This window comes from Abrus precatorius, unplaced genomic scaffold, assembly GCF_003935025.1.
Source record: "Abrus precatorius isolate BTA unplaced genomic scaffold, Abrus_2018 Scaffold8, whole genome shotgun sequence".
In the NCBI taxonomy this organism is placed as follows: Eukaryota; Viridiplantae; Streptophyta; class Magnoliopsida; order Fabales; family Fabaceae; genus Abrus; species Abrus precatorius.
Window position 1 is genome coordinate 37,991,583 of NW_020874428.1, and position 15,932 is coordinate 38,007,514.

General features: G+C 30.1%; 2 protein-coding genes across 2 annotated transcripts; both read left to right on the top strand.

Annotated features, from left to right (window-relative positions):
* Nucleotides 1-1,459: 1,459 nt before the first annotated feature.
* On the top strand, nt 1,460-7,645 carry LOC113874840 (homeobox protein knotted-1-like 6). The gene is made up of 5 exons (XM_027513054.1): nt 1,460-1,747; nt 2,317-2,439; nt 2,583-2,718; nt 7,146-7,384; nt 7,517-7,645. The coding sequence occupies exons 1-5, from the start codon at nt 1,460-1,462 to the stop codon at nt 7,643-7,645; spliced, it is 915 nt and encodes a 304-aa protein (XP_027368855.1).
* A 3,292-nt stretch (nt 7,646-10,937) lies between these two features.
* On the top strand, nt 10,938-14,519 carry LOC113874841 (cysteine-rich receptor-like protein kinase 1). Its single transcript, XM_027513055.1, has 6 exons — nt 10,938-11,679; nt 12,274-12,399; nt 12,492-12,842; nt 13,359-13,593; nt 13,832-13,976; nt 14,073-14,519. The coding sequence occupies exons 1-6, from the start codon at nt 10,938-10,940 to the stop codon at nt 14,517-14,519; spliced, it is 2,046 nt and encodes a 681-aa protein (XP_027368856.1).
* Nucleotides 14,520-15,932: the final 1,413 nt, after the last annotated feature.

Consider the following 15,932-nt stretch of genomic DNA (forward strand, 5'->3'; position numbering starts at 1 on the left):
CAATACATTTAGAAATGTTTATGCAAAATCATGTGATCACACCTTATAGTCATGCTACAAAAACTTGAGTATTTCAAAATATATAATAATGTAATTATTTTTTAACTAATTTCTCAAAGTTATCATTCTTATAATCCTTATCATTATTCCTAATAATTTAACTTGATTCCAAATGTATCTACCTCACTAATATTTAGCATAAGTAACACACTAAACAATACATTTAGAATATTTAGTAAGATGAAATATATAAGAGCCTTAGATAACTAGATAGTCATTGGTAAAAAATAAAAAATTTTCAAATTTTTTCTAGTTTAGAAAAGAAGAAAATAAAGTTTTGAATTTTTTATAAAATTTTAGTTTAAGTAAATTTTTTGCCTTGTAAATTTTTTTTAGCTTAAACTAAAATTATTTTTTGTTAAATTCACTTAAGTGAATTTAGACGAGAGGTTGCAGTTCTCTGCAGAGTATCCAGATTCTGGTCAGAGTTGAGACACTCACAAAAATACTTTCTATCTAAGGATAAGATTAGTAGTTAAGTCCTTCCTACAAATCACTCAACCCTTATATTTATCACTGCTCTTTGCTCTGACTTCGGATTTCATTTTATTTATTTTATCTTAAATTGCATAAACAGAGGTGCGAGCAAGATAGATAAACGCTTACACCCTGTGTAATATTTTCATTTATACATAAATTCTTACGGAAATAAAAAGAGATATAAAAAGGAAAAAGATGTAGGGAAATGAATTTGGAAGAATCAAAATCGTTATACATCATAATAGACATTATACTATTGATGAATGACAACTATAATACCCAATTAACGATACAAAAATAAATTATTTGATGAAGTGTTGAATTCCTTTTCCGTATTAAATATAACATTAGTCAAATAAAATGGTTATATTTTTGTAGAGTTTAATTTATTTTATTTTATTTTTTAAATTCAGCATTTTAATTCTTTTTACTGATGTGATGTAAAACTTAAATGTAATAAATTTTTAATTAATCATATATATCATCATGGAGACAAAGTGTGTTGAATATAAAAAATAATAAAGGCAAATGTTATATTTTAAAAAATAAAAACAATTTCTCATAAAAATATAAATACTAAAAATTTATCTACGTTAACAATAATTCTTGGTTGGGCTACCTAAGAATTTCTCTGGACGAAATATATATTTAAAGCTACACTCGACAGGGGCATCGTTGACATGATACTGGTTGCTTTTTTGACAGTGCTGAAGCTTTGCACTCTCTCTCTCTCTCTCTCTAACCCCTTGCAGCCATCTTCTCAGGTTAGTAGATAATTCACCAACCTTTATTAGTTTAGTTATTACAGCATATTTGATTTATGCCATAAATGTTGAGTTAAGAGTTACCTGATTCTTTTTCTCTCTTCTCTCTTTTTCATTTTCACAACTTCAATTTATTTCTTTTCTCCGAATTAGAAATGGAGGACCTGCACGGTTTCCACTTCACCGCCGGTTACTCCGAGCAGTCGCAGTCATCTGTACCGGTTCCTCCATTAACACCGACCGGTGAAAACGTTATTTCACCGGTTTGGATTCCAGTTCCTGAACCGCCGCAATTGAACCGGTCTTGTTCTTCATCATTGGATGCAGTGTCGTCCGAGGTCGGCAGGGTCGAGGAAGACGAGGTTTCGAAAACATTTCGCGCCAAAATTGCTTCTCATCCTCTCTTTCCTAATCTCCTCGATGCATATATAAATTGCCAGAAGGTATATATGAGTTGTTCTAACTTCAGCTTGAATAAACACCAGCGCTTCTTAATTTCTTCGTGCACCGCTCACATCTAGCGTTTTCTTCCTTTCTCTATTCGTAACTTCAAATAAAATATTCCCACAAACTCTCGATCGCTATTAGAGTTCTCTCCTCTACAACTGCATTTTGGCGCAATTTGTTTTTTCCTTCCTCTTATCTAAAATCATTTGTTAGAAATAAAATAAAATATAATTAAGAGTTTGCTTGGTCATTTTAGACAAAATTGCACTTCAAGCCTAAATTTTTCAACAAGAAAACCAACCACATCTCCCATGTTATAAGACTTACATCAGATCCAATCCTATAAATCAACAATTCTACCTTGCCAATGAGCATAAATTTCCCTTTGAATTTGTTTGCCTTAAATCGGTTAGTAATAACATATTTGATTTAGCTTAAATTTTAAATTTTTAACTCTATAAAGTTTGTTTTGAAAAAATAAACTAGACTAAACATATATACACTAATTCATTAAATTTTACCAAAGCTAATGTTTTTTTTTTTTTTGTTGTAAAATTATTTTAAGGTGGGAGCGTCGGAGGATATGGTGAAATTGTTGGATGAAATCGGAGGAGAGAACAGCGCTGGCGGTGTTAGTCAGACTTCATCAGCGTTATGGGGTGCTGATCCCGAGCTCGATGATTTCATGGTCTCTTTATCGGAACTCATTACTATATTATAAGATTCTTCAACACATTCAATACTAGTACTTAACTATTTCCAGAACCCTAATTAATAAAGGGTTCCCTTTCTCCATAATTTGAGTTATATCTTTTCTAGTTTGCACTGCAGGAAACATATTGCAGTTTACTGGTGAAGTACCAATCCGACCTCTCGAGGCCCTTTGACGAGGCAATCGATTTTCTAAACGACATGGAAACTCAGCTTAACTCCATCTGCAACGATTCTGCTCTCGAAAACGTTACTGGTCTTTCTCTCTCTCCCTTATTTTCTTTTATATATAAACAATTCCATGGTGCATTGAACAATTAGGATAAGTTTAATTAAGTTAATACTTTTTATTTATTTATTATTTTTACAAATAATTTTAAAAAATATTGTTTAGTTAAGTTTTATTTTAAAAGATTTGACAAGAAATACGAATAAAGAATGTTTTTATTAAGTACACATATCCTTGATTGCTGCTGTTTAGTTTCTCTGTCTTAATTTGATCAGAAGGCAGTATGGTATGCTAACTTAGAAGTCGAGACTGAGATATATATATATATAGCCATCCAAATCCAATGCGTAATGTCTTAAACATACGATCATCCTGTTTGAGTTGGCCATATAAGAGCGTATGTGTGTAGTCTGCTGAATGATACACTTACCTTCTTCACAAGACTTGATTATCTTTATGATAATAAGTGTTCTGTAATGAAGACTACTAATTATAATTGCATTAATTTCAGTTTTTAGGATTTAATTTAAATAAATAATAAACATAAATTTATTAAAAATATTTATTATATTTTTTTGTTTCTAAGTTTAAGTATTTTTTTTAATAAAATTGTATTATTATTAGTTACATAGCACATGCTTATTTTATAAACTTTGTATTTAGTTTAGGTTACTTTAAAAAATATTTGTTTTTTTTTTTCAAAACGTTACTTTTAAAATAAATCTAAAACATGTACCTAGCTATTTCTAAACAAATTATGTGTGTGTGTGTGTTTTTTTTTTCAAGTGAAAAGCATGTTTATAATCCAAATGAGTGTGCTGTTATACTCATGGAATACACGTAAGAATTAAAAGTAACTTGAATAATAAAGTGTGCGACAATATAGTTTAAAAATATAAATAATTTTATTTAGGGACTGAATTGAAAATATATTTTTTAAGAATATAAATATATAGGATACCTGTCAGAATTATAAAATTTAACCTATTCATCATTTTTTTCTCTCTAGTGTATAAATCCAAAACCTTTTGTTTGTCATAGAATATTTTCTTAATAAATGTATTTTTGCTTAGATAAATTATTTCACAAATTCGAGGAGAAAGGATCGTTGGATAGAGCATTATTGCCACCAATACTAGGATGGAGGTAACTAATACATTGGTAAACAATAATTTTGTATTATAAATATTCTAACAATATCAACATCTACTTAATATATTTTTATTATTATTTATCACAGCACATAATTTATTATTTTTAATATTTTTTATTTTTTTCTCTTAGGGAAGTGTCTATTAAATATGTTTATCCGATAAAAAAAATGTTTTGAATTTAACTATTTCCTCTGAACTTCACCGCGAGACAAAAAAGAAAATTCATTGCGTGTTATTTATCTCTTAATGACTGCTCTTGAATAAAAATTGTAAATAACCAACGAATTATATTCTATAGGGCAGCTTTTGCTACCTTATGACTTAGTTTGCCGCTTGCAGCGGAAATTGGATATTATATATATATATAAGGGAAACATTTCTAAAAATTTTATATTCAGTTTGATTCTTTTATTTAACTTAAATTTAATAGATTATAATTTATTACTTCACTGGCTATTAGATTTAAATTAAATAAAAAGTTCAGATTAAATATAAGTAACTTTAGACTTATATTAATGTAAAAAGATCTTATCCCATATAAATATATATAAATAAGATCTTACACCAATATAAGTCTAATTATAACTATATTAGATATAAGTTAAATAAAAAAAATTATACTAGTATATATATATATATAGCGTGAAAGTATGGATGTAATGAATTGCATGAGTCAAGATTTGAATAAATTTTAGACCTTTCACGTGTTTCTGTTTAAAGTACTCGTAAGCTGGAAAGAGTTCTTGCATGTCAACTTCGGACTGTAATATAATTAACCCTGAACTAGAGGCCAATGAAGCTTTGTAATCTTTATCCTCAAAACAATCAAGATTTTAAATAGAATCCCTTTAAAGGAATAATTAATTTATATATAACAGACCAGAGCCATGTACATCGGCTTCTTTTTCAGGTGGTGTGATTGCACGCGTACCTGATCTCAGTGTTGCCTTAAAAATTCTTTTTTCTCTTTTCTTCAGTCTAGTTGCTTTTGCTTTTGATGTTATCTATTTATTATGAAGCTTCATAACCTGTGGCATTTGTACTTGCAACTTGTTCGAAATAGTTTAGTAATATTACCATCAAGGTTAGACTATATTTTTATTTTTGTATATTCATTTGGCTAATTATGGTATATCAGTCGGGAAAAGCTGCAATCATTAATTTAAGCATTTGCTGGCCTGAAGATTATTGATTTGGTGGCAACAATTAAAAGCTGCAAATGTGGAAAGAGTCAATTAGTTTTTGGATCATTCATGATTTGAAATACAGTCAGACACTAATGACTTAATTTATAATGACCTTGTGCTTCTTTTCTTTTCGGTTGATCAGTACATGTTTTGGTTATTTAAATTTTCTCAGCGAAGGATCAGCCTCCATAGAAACATATACTTAGGACAATAGCCCTAGGACCATCACTTTGATGATTAGCTATTCTTGATTTACGAGGATTGTTACTTTCACCCGTGGACTCCTTCAACTTCAGCCAATTAACAATATATGTTCATTTTGTAAGCCCCTTTCTTTCTTTACAAAAATCTAAATTTTAGCTACTAAAGAAAAGAAAAGCATATAAAAAGTTTATTTCTTTTACTTTTTTTTTCAATTTTCTTTTCTAACTGAAATTTTTTTTTAAAAAAAAAGACAAAAGGGCGTATAAATTTAAAGACCATTTAGGCTTCCCCAAAAAAAATTGAAAATACAACCATGTTTCTTTGTTTATATTTGTATTAGTATATGTGAAGCTTTAAAGGGATTGTTTAAGAGGTGATTTTTGAAAGAGAAAGAAGCGAATTAATAATATTTTTTTTAATTTTAAATAAAAAAAAATATTATTTATAATGATAAATATATAATTAATATATTAAATTTATATTAATATATTAATTTATATTTATTTTAAATATATTTTTTAAAATAAAAAAATTATCCTCCCTTCTCCTATTTTGTAAAATCTTTCTTCCTAAACTAGTCTTAAGGAGTGGAGGGAAGCTCTCCAATTTTTTTATTTATATTTTTATATTAAAAATATTTTTAAACACTTTCAAAATCAAATATTTTACCCTAAATAAATTTTTTAATCAGTTTTTTTATATGATTTATTTATATTGCTAATATATTATTTTAAAAAATTGATAAAATCTTCTATAACTATATAAATTTTAGTTGAATCATTATAATCAATTTTTAATGAATCTCTCAAAAATTTAAGTTAAGATCCACCTAGATAAATGATGGCTAGTTTGGTTTGTAATTTATGGTCTCTTTGACTATTTGGTTTGCAGCTAATTAAGCAAACAGGTAAGAAAAACATGATTTACTGTTTGGTTTGTCACTTTATGATTTCTTTGGCTACATAGAAATGGGATAATCTTTTCTACGAAAATGGTGGTCTTTGATAAAATTATTGAAATGATGAAACTAGATCTTGCATTATATAGATTAAGGCTAAAGTGACAGGTGAAATTTAACCTTTCATGAGTGGTTTTCTAATCCTTAGATTGTCTACATTATATAATGTGACTAGTATTTCTATTAACTTAGGATACTCTTTATATTTCTAATATTTAATTAATATATTATCTCTTGTTTGTTCAATAAAAAAAAAAACTGATGACTAGTTTGATTTGTCAATTGTTAAACCTGAAGACATTTCCATCGTCAAAACTCAGAAAATGCTTGTATTTATAATTATGTCATCTATATCGTAGATATGTTTTAAATATTTTTGGAAGAGGAAATATATATTCTTCTTCAGGTTGGTCATCGGTTGCTTCATCTCGTACATGACACACACACACACACACGAGATAATATATTTCTAATATATATATTTTGTTTCTTCGTCTGTATGTACAAACTCAAAAGGCCTATTTTTATTTTTTGAATTTTTACACGGGCAGCTGTGGCTAATGTTATAAAAATGAGCCACCTTGACTACGTCAGTCTATGTGAGTTTGTTAACTTATAAGATAAGATTTGTCGTATGAATTTTATGTTTAAATTAATTTTAAACTTTTCTTGACTTAATTCATTCTATTTTGTTTTTATTAAACTAGGATCAGTATACTTTATTTAAGTATAAAATATAGGTTTAGATCTAAAGTATAAATAAAAACAAATTTTTTTAACATGACCTTGTAAAATCTAAAACCTAATGAAACCGGGGCGATGAGGACCAGATAGTTGATTATGCTACCTTCAATTAACGTCACCAAACACATTTTCATGAACGGACAAATTACGGAATTAGCTTGGTGGTTTGATCCTTATGAATAATATATTTTTGTGTCAATGCCTTAGACGAGACTAATGGATCATCTGAAGAGGACTTCAGTAGGGAAGAAAAAGAGGCAACTGAGTGCAAGAAGATAACTGAAGATCGACAGCTAAAGGATAAGCTTCTGCGTAGATATAGCGGCTATATTAGCAGGCTGAAGCATGAATTTTCCAAAAGGAAGAAGAAAGAAAAGATACCGAAAGAAGCAAGGCAAATCTTAATTTCATGGTGGAATATCCACTTTAATTGGCCATATCCAACGGTAAGTAAGCTTTTTTTAACCCAGTTCAAGCATGTTAATTTTTGTGATAATTAACTAGGATACCTGGCAGAGATTAATGTTGTTTTAATTAGTTTTAAGTTGCTCTAATTAATTTCTTAATGCATGGTGCAGGAAACGGATAAGATTGCGCTGGCTGAATGGACTGGTCTTGATCAGAAGCAGATAAACAATTGGTTCATAAACCAAAGGAAGCGTCACTGGAAAGCAGGTCTCCATGGACGCCCCTGCATGAATGACTGATCAGGTCTCTATTCCCTCTTCCAATCTAATAGTTCGTCTGAGAATGTTTGTGTTCTTTCTCAGCAACTAATTTTTGCTTCATCAAATGCCTCATGTTTTCAAATTTTTAAATTTTTTTGTTCTTATTGAATATTATTATTTAAGTTTACAAATTATAATCTAAAATTAAATTTTGATATATTATATTCAATTAATAACACATATATATAATGTCTTGATTTAAATAATTCATTTTCACAACTAATTGTTTCTAATTTTGAGAATATAACCTTTTTAGTTTATTTTCATATATTAAATAAAATAAGCCAAATACTAATTAGTAATAAGCGACGTAAAGGAACTTGTTAACAAATTTAAGATTTTTTTTTTGTTAAAATTTTATAAAATAATTGATTTTAAGTTTACGCACCATTTGTGTAACTCATTTGTATTTCCTTTTTATAAGTGGTCTACCTATACATGATAATATATTTATTATTAAAATTTATGAAAAGTAATAAATTTTTATTTATATATATATATTGTAATATTTTTATATAAAAATTTATTATTTTTAGACGTATAAACTTAAGCCTAAAAAATAACTACAACTCTTAATATTAAGTTTGACTGTTTAAATGTCTAAAAATAATAATCTAAAATTTGATATTAATTTATATTTTAAAAATATGTTACATATTAGTATAAGATATTTGTTAATTTTACATTATATAAAAATTTATTAAAAGATGTAAATGTATGAATTTGATAGGTAGTGTAAATGGATTCATACTCTATTTCTATTAATACTTTTGTATTTACTCTTGTTTAATTCATAGTTGGCAGGATTATATTAGCTGAATCATTTCTGAAATATTTTCTTTGTACTTCTTTCCATCAGACGCTGCTGGCTTGTGGCAGTAACTGTAGATATCAGATTGAATGAGATGGAATGATTCATTCTATTGGCCGTGTCTTTTGGTTCACATTTCTTTTATGGAAAATTTACTTTTAAGGTCGGTGTATTGCACTGGTTAATAATATCTCTTCAAGAACCTCTTGAAGATCATCAAACTTAATTTCTTGTTTATGCAATTTGATGAGGCACATATATACCTACTAAATTGAACACGTTATAGATGGATATAAGTTACATATGTTCTGGTCCTTATTTGATATTCTGAATTATTTATATTGTTGATAAACTTATATAACTAAAATTTGGAAAAACAACTCTCGTGGGCGTTAATCTTGGGTATGTTTATGCTAATAAAAGAGACTAGGTAACATTTTACTCGTTTTAACACAACTGTAAAGAAAAAAGAAGAAGCATCCCTCAGCATTATATAACATGATTTCTGTGTACCTCTAGTTAGCAACTTGGTACATGGGGAAGTTTGATCATAATTGGTTTTTTTTTAAGGATTATATCTCATACAAAAGATGGGGTTTTCGAAGTACCATTACTATCATTATCTTGAAAACATAAAAGAATGAGGATCTTGCAAATAAGCATCTCAAAAGATAGTTAAAAATTCAATAAATAAATTCTTTATAAAAGATTATTGTAAGAATATTTCGGCAACTTTTTATTAATATCTTTGGAATACTTGTTAATAATTTGTAAAAAACTAATCTCACAACTATTTATATATTTTATAATTTTATTAGTTTGAAATTTATTTAAAAATACATTTTTCTTCTATAGGGTTAAAAACCATAAATTATTATTATTATTATTATTATTATTATTATTATTATTATGTGTCAATGAAAGTTTATGATTTTCTATCATGATAAAAAAAATTTGGTTGAATTGCTTTGGTTTAATCTTTTAATCTTTAAATGAAGGTTAACATGTGTTGTTTTACATCTTTAGTGGACTGATTAATAAGGATAATTGTTTTTGGGAACAAAAATTGACATAAAAAAAAAAAATCCCCTTGTTGAATAAGTAATTAATACTCTTAAGAAAAACTTCAATTAAACACCAAAGTGAAAATTTCGCTTTATAATAATATAAATTAATGTTACTTTGAGTTAATTTTTTTATATCAATATATTTATCTGAAGAAAATAGAAATATAACCAAGTTGTCACAAAATATCATTAAAATTGTTTGACTTAGTGATTATTTGCATGTAGCATAGCAGGGGAGTTCCGTGAAAACAGAAAAAAATCTTATCATTCATCATGCTTCGTATATTATGTGAATTCAATTTTAAATGTCAGAGACAAATCTGTTTTAAGTCAAACATATCTATAACACGATAGAGTTAACTTTTTTCAACATATATTTTATTTAAAAACAATTTACTCTCTAATACTTATACCAATACCGTCAACAAATAGGTCGTTACACTTAACCCATTGTTCATTTCCTTTTTACAGCGATGTTGACCTCCTTTTTAAAGAAATAATAAAAGATAAATACATGATATTTTCATTTTAAAATATTATATATTGATAGTTCAGTGTTAGATTGGTATTTCCTAATATATCCTTCGTTGATATAATTTTTATTTAATAAAGAATAATTGATTTATACATCTTATAAATTTATACTGCAACAATTTTGTTGGTATGTCTGAAATTTTGATTTATATAATTAAAATGTCATATTGAAAATTATATTACCTTTTTATAAACAAAATTTATTAGTTTAGTGGACATAATACATTGGTGTATAACACACGAATTTATCCAATAAAATGCTACTTAATTCAGCTAAACTATAATTGCTTTCAGTAACGATGGAACAGTTTCATGGTCTTAATGAATTTGTGTGAGTTATTTGATGGGATAAAATAACTTAATCTTAATAAATTTATTTATGAAAAAAAATCTTAACTTTATTATTTCACTTAAAAGAATAACTCATAGATAACCGATATGAGAGATCTGGTGACAGAAAGAGACAGCGAATTTGCCTAGGCAACGATGTTGAACGTGGTGTTCCACTCTTCTTGTATGATATTATCTTGCTGCAAAATAAGAAAAACCTAACAGGATCATGGCTGTCACAAAATCAATCCACAAAACCATCTATTCCACGATCGGGATTTCTCACTCCCTATCTACCTCTGCGCTGGAATTAGTTCCATGCAAATTTATAGACATGTCCAGAAAGCCTAAACGGATCAACCAGCTATTCAGACCAAATAGCACCTCGTCAATTCTCGTTCTTCATCATTAAAAACGAAGCGAAAGGAAGAAAACAGAGCAATCATTAATCCTTTCCTTTTAGCTTGAAACAAAAGCATTTAATTATAATCAGCATTGAGAACAAATGGTGCGAAATTTCAACCTCGAAATGATTACCAGGCTAATCCTGATATCGTCGCTGTTATTAGTATTATTCTCACGTGCGGCTTCCTCTGATGCTGGGGTACACGAAGCGGGACTCACGTGCGGGTCTTTTCAGTACCCCGGAGAAGATTCAGCCAAGTTAAGCCAAGACTTCATGGCTCTAATGGATGCGTTGTCGTTTCAGGTTAAAGAACATGGTTGGGGAGCACAGACATTGCTTGGTTCTGGGAATCCAATGTACGCATTAGGTCAATGCCACCGTGACCTCAATCTCACACAGTGCTACACGTGCTTCGGCCAATCAAGGCAATTATTATCACGATGCATGCCTAAGACAGCTGGTAGAATCTACCTTGACGGTTGCTTCCTTCGTTATGACAACTACTCGTTCTTTCGCGAAAGCTTGGATCCTAGTCATGACATCAACGTGTGCGAGTCAAGGAATCCGTTGGGGAACGACGGTGACAAACGTGTTGCGTCGGTGATTTTGAACGTGACGCAGGCCGCGTCGGAACGCAAGTTTGCGGTGGATGAAGGTGAGGGTGTATTTGCCTTGGCACAGTGCTGGGAGACACTGGATAAATGGAACTGCGAGAGATGTTTGAGAGAGGCAGGGAGAAAACTGCAGGAATGTGTGCCTGCAGCTGAGGGTAGGAGTCTCTTTACTGGTTGCTTTTTCAGATATTCAACTCGCAAATTCTACCACGATGTTACAGTCTCAGTCATTGATACAAAGAATTCTGCAGGTAATATATACTACTCTTATACTTCGACAAAATGAACCAACAAGTACAAATGTGTCATTTTTTAATTTTAAGGACAAAAAATAGGATTATTCACTTCAATCTCTTTGTAAATAATGCTATATCAGCACACGGCATTAATTATATTTATTTTTTTAATTTTAATAATTTAATATATGATGTCCTGCTGGTTCTCCTTTTAAATGCCACAGTAAAGATTATGCATTCTCTCAATCTCCATTATATATCTTAGTTGTTCTTATCCTCAGCTATGTTGAGGGTTTGAGTTTAAGGTTTGGGTTTGGGGTTTAGGATTCCAAGTTCAAGGTTTAAAATTGTAATTTAGGTTCAGGTTTTGTATTTGAGATTCTGAGTTCATGATTCTAGTTTAAGATTTAGGTTCGGTTTTGAATTTGGAGTTCTTATTCGAATTCTATTAGGTTAGATGCATAGGAATCTCCAATGGCATCTTTAATTTCTTAATGCATACTATGCTTTAATATTTTCCCATTCCACGCCTGTTACGACAGGTCAACAGGGCGTTAATATTGTTTTATTTCTACAATTGAAGTTTGTTTTTCCTTTCATTCTTTGCAGGAAGGCCTAAAAGAAGGCACAGTGTCTGGTTGATCGTTGCATGTGTTGTATTGGCAATTGTAGCGGTTTTATTAATCATTCTGGCTGCATTTCTATGCTGGAGAAGAAAAGCATTGTATAGAAAAGGTAATGCTTACTCATCTGAAGCCATAGGGATAGTAATTCTTTTCTATGTAGTATTTTTCACTGCTCTAATGTGCTAATCTTTCTCTGTTCAGTAAGCGACCTCGGTGGTGCGTCACCTGGTTTTGCCTACATAGCTGGTTTTAGTTTTAGGTACGATTTGCTTGAGAAGGCCACAAATTATTTTGATCCTGCAAACAAATTAGGGCAGGGTGGATCTGGTTCTGTGTTCAAGGGAACCCTACCCTCAGGGAGCATAGTTGCTGTTAAACGACTGTTTTTCAATACACGACATTGGACAGATGGGCTCTTCAATGAGCTCAATTTGATTAATGGAATTCAACACAAGAATGTGGTGAAACTTTTGGGGTGCAGCATTGAAGGCCCTGAAAGCCTGTTGGTTTATGAATTTGTCCCCAATAGAAGTCTTAATCAAGTCCTTTTCGGTGAGTAGTCCAGTTTAAATGCACCCTTGCATAGAATTATATAATACATGCAATTTGCAGTGCCGATGACTGGTTCAAATTTTATATTTTTCTATATTTTTGTAGCATGATTTTGAATGGTTTCTTTTACTAGCTAGAAACATTTGTACAGATATATTTTATTGTCTTTTGTATTCTTAATCAAACACATGATCTATGGAAACTTTAGGGTGTTATTTTCGTTATGAACTACACGAGCTTGTACAATTCATTCCAGGTGCTACTGTAGAGAAACATCATGATTTTTATTGGTGACTTGGCTTTTAAAACCTTTGTTATTGAGTACTTACCAGATGCCAGCACAATTTGATCACTTCCTTTGGATTTGAGCCTATAATTATCATATGTTTCATGATATTCAGCTTAACACATAAGGGGGAAAGAACATACATATACAGACAAGTTATCTTATTCTCCGTTTCTCTTTTTTTCACTCCTGCTTTTCAAAAATGAGAAAAGTTCCCTTGTTATTTGCAGGTAAGGACTCAGTAAATGCTCTGCCATGGGAACGCCGGTTTCAAATCATATGTGGAATAGCAGAGGGCTTAGCATACCTTCATGGAGGCTCTGGAACAAAGATTATTCATAGAGACATAAAGTCTAGCAACATTCTACTTGATGATAATCTTAATCCAAAAATAGCTGATTTTGGTCTTGCTCGTTGTGTTGCTGAAACTAAATCTCATCTTAGCACAGGAAACACAGGGACACTGTACGTATGAAATTTCTTTCATTTGAACTTACTTTTGTTTGTAAAAATATTAGGTACCTTGATATTCAAGCCATGCAATATTAAAAACTGGAAAACCTTTGTAAAAACGTTTCCGTGGAATTTCAACCTCCTATTTATTAATAAAATTGTTACCGAAGGTCTAATGAATTTCGATTAAAAATTTACTTGTAATACAAATTGGTCAGGTCCCAAATTAAACTCAACTGCTTAAATGCAGGGAATATTTGGCTCCTGAGTATCTTGTCAAAGGACAAATGACAGAGAAGTCAGATATCTATGCTTTTGGTGTGTTGGTTGTTGAAATTGTCTGTGGTAAAAAGAACAGTGTTTACAAACCGGGATCAACTTCAATACTCCATAGTGTAAGATTTACATCCCCCATACCTTTACTTATTGGTATTAGTGAATTTCATTAGCAGCTAGTAATATGTTTTTTTTTATCTTAATTTCTTGTTCAGGTCTGGAAGAATTACAAGGGAAATAATATCACAGCATCCGTTGATCCCGCTTTGTATGGCAAGTTTAAAGTAGAAGAGGCATCAAATGCGCTCCAAGCTGGCCTTCTTTGCACACAATCTTCTGTTTCTCTTAGACCACCCATGTCTGAAGTAGTTCAGATGCTAACCAAGAACGACTACGTTATTCCCACCCCAAAACAACAACCATTCCTCAAATCTATTGTGCCAAATCTAGATGACCCCAACCTAACTTCCACAATGAGCATTGTATCCTCAAATGGGCAAGCAAGTGCAAGGTCCTCTTTCCACAGTACCACCAGTTCCCTAACACCAATTGAGGATTTAACAGTACTAGAGAATTACGTTTCTTCTTCACCCAGGTTCACCTTTACGGCGAGCCCTGACTCAAATATCCAAGTAAATATTGGCGCACCTGAACCTAGGTAGCTGGACATGAAGTTTTAAGATGATCGAAAGAGACATGTTTAGTTAACTAAGTTGAAGAGTCGTAGTCCACGATGTATCCTTCAGGGGTGAGCTGAACTAAGGCACATAATAGAGAACTGAGGAAAAAAAATTTCTTTCCTAATGAGCTTAATTTTAAGTTTGAGTGTACAAAATTCTTATGAGAAAGGCTGGAAGTTAATCAAAGGATACAGGTATGGATTTTTCTCAACATAAAATCAAGGATGATGGATGATCAGCATAAGTGAAGATTATGGTCAAGAAACCACTTTTAGTTCATTTTTTGGTTTACTTGTGAAGCAGGAATTGTGACGTGGAAACTTGGGCTGTCCTTAGTTCTTACAACCTGTCAATGTACTACATTTGTTATGAAATTGTTATTCTCCTGTCAATACTTCCTTTAATTGCCAATGGCATTAGGCTTAAGTTTGAATCGAAACGGATGTCTTGTGTTGATTCGTTATAGGCATTTCATTTGTAGGTGATGTGTATGCAAGCTCTCATGTTATACCCATGTAATGATCAATCTCTCCTTTTTTATGTCATAATCAATCTCTTTATCCTAAACTTCATTTTTAAAAAATATTTTTTCCCTTATATATTTGTCGGCATTAATGAAATATCACGTATCTGGCTATGGAATTCTTCTCAACTTTTCTTATACCTTTTTGTTTTTGGATCTTGAATAGAAATAATATAAGAAACAGTGAGTGGAGGGTGAAGGAGATAAGTAAAACAGCGTGTCAAGGGTGAGGTTTTGAAGGCTACAGATCGGATTGAAAGTTTTCTTATCTTTAAATTTTTTACATAAAAACTTATAAAAAAAATTAAATAAAAGACTTTGGTTACAGAAATTTTTTTGTGTTCAGAAAAAAAAAGATATAAAAAGAATTTAAGTAGAAATATAGAGTAAAGAAATAAATTTTAAGAATTATTTTAGTATTAAAGGAATATAAGAGGCAGGTTTTCTTGAATAAAAAATTATCCTCAAATAAAATTAATGAATTATGAATGAAAAAATATATTTTTAAGAAATACTTACTCTCTACTTTCTTCCTGTATAAAAAATAGTTACTTTGTCACATGATTTTTTATCTTCCTGTTTTTTATTTCTCTATTAAATTATGGAAATCCCTCTTCTTTTTTTAGAAAAATGTATTATTTACATCCAATTATTATTGCTTAAATTTAATTATTTTAATTCAAAATTTAAAATTGAACACTTGATATTAAATTAATAAACATAAAGACACTTACTCTTGAAATTTGAAGAGAGGATACTCACTATTGCTTAAATTTTAGTTCGGTGTCCTTAAGTCTATTAATTTAATAGTATTAAGTTTTAAAAGTGAAATTGAAATTAATTAAACTTAAGAAACAAAAATAGAAAAACTA

Excerpts from the sequence above, each read along its gene's own strand:
- LOC113874840 (XM_027513054.1), top strand. The coding sequence starts at position 1,460 with ATGGAGGACCTGCACGGTTTCCACTTCACCGCCGGTTACTCCGAGCAG. Across the intron at positions 1,748-2,316 it reads CATATATAAATTGCCAGAAG|GTGGGAGCGTCGGAGGATAT; the intron begins GTATATATGAGT and ends AATTATTTTAAG. Across the intron at positions 7,385-7,516 it reads TTAATTGGCCATATCCAACG|GAAACGGATAAGATTGCGCT; the intron begins GTAAGTAAGCTT and ends TGCATGGTGCAG.
- LOC113874841 (XM_027513055.1), top strand. The coding sequence starts at position 10,938 with ATGATTACCAGGCTAATCCTGATATCGTCGCTGTTATTAGTATTATTC. Across the intron at positions 11,680-12,273 it reads TGATACAAAGAATTCTGCAG|GAAGGCCTAAAAGAAGGCAC; the intron begins GTAATATATACT and ends CATTCTTTGCAG. Across the intron at positions 12,843-13,358 it reads TCTTAATCAAGTCCTTTTCG|GTAAGGACTCAGTAAATGCT; the intron begins GTGAGTAGTCCA and ends TGTTATTTGCAG.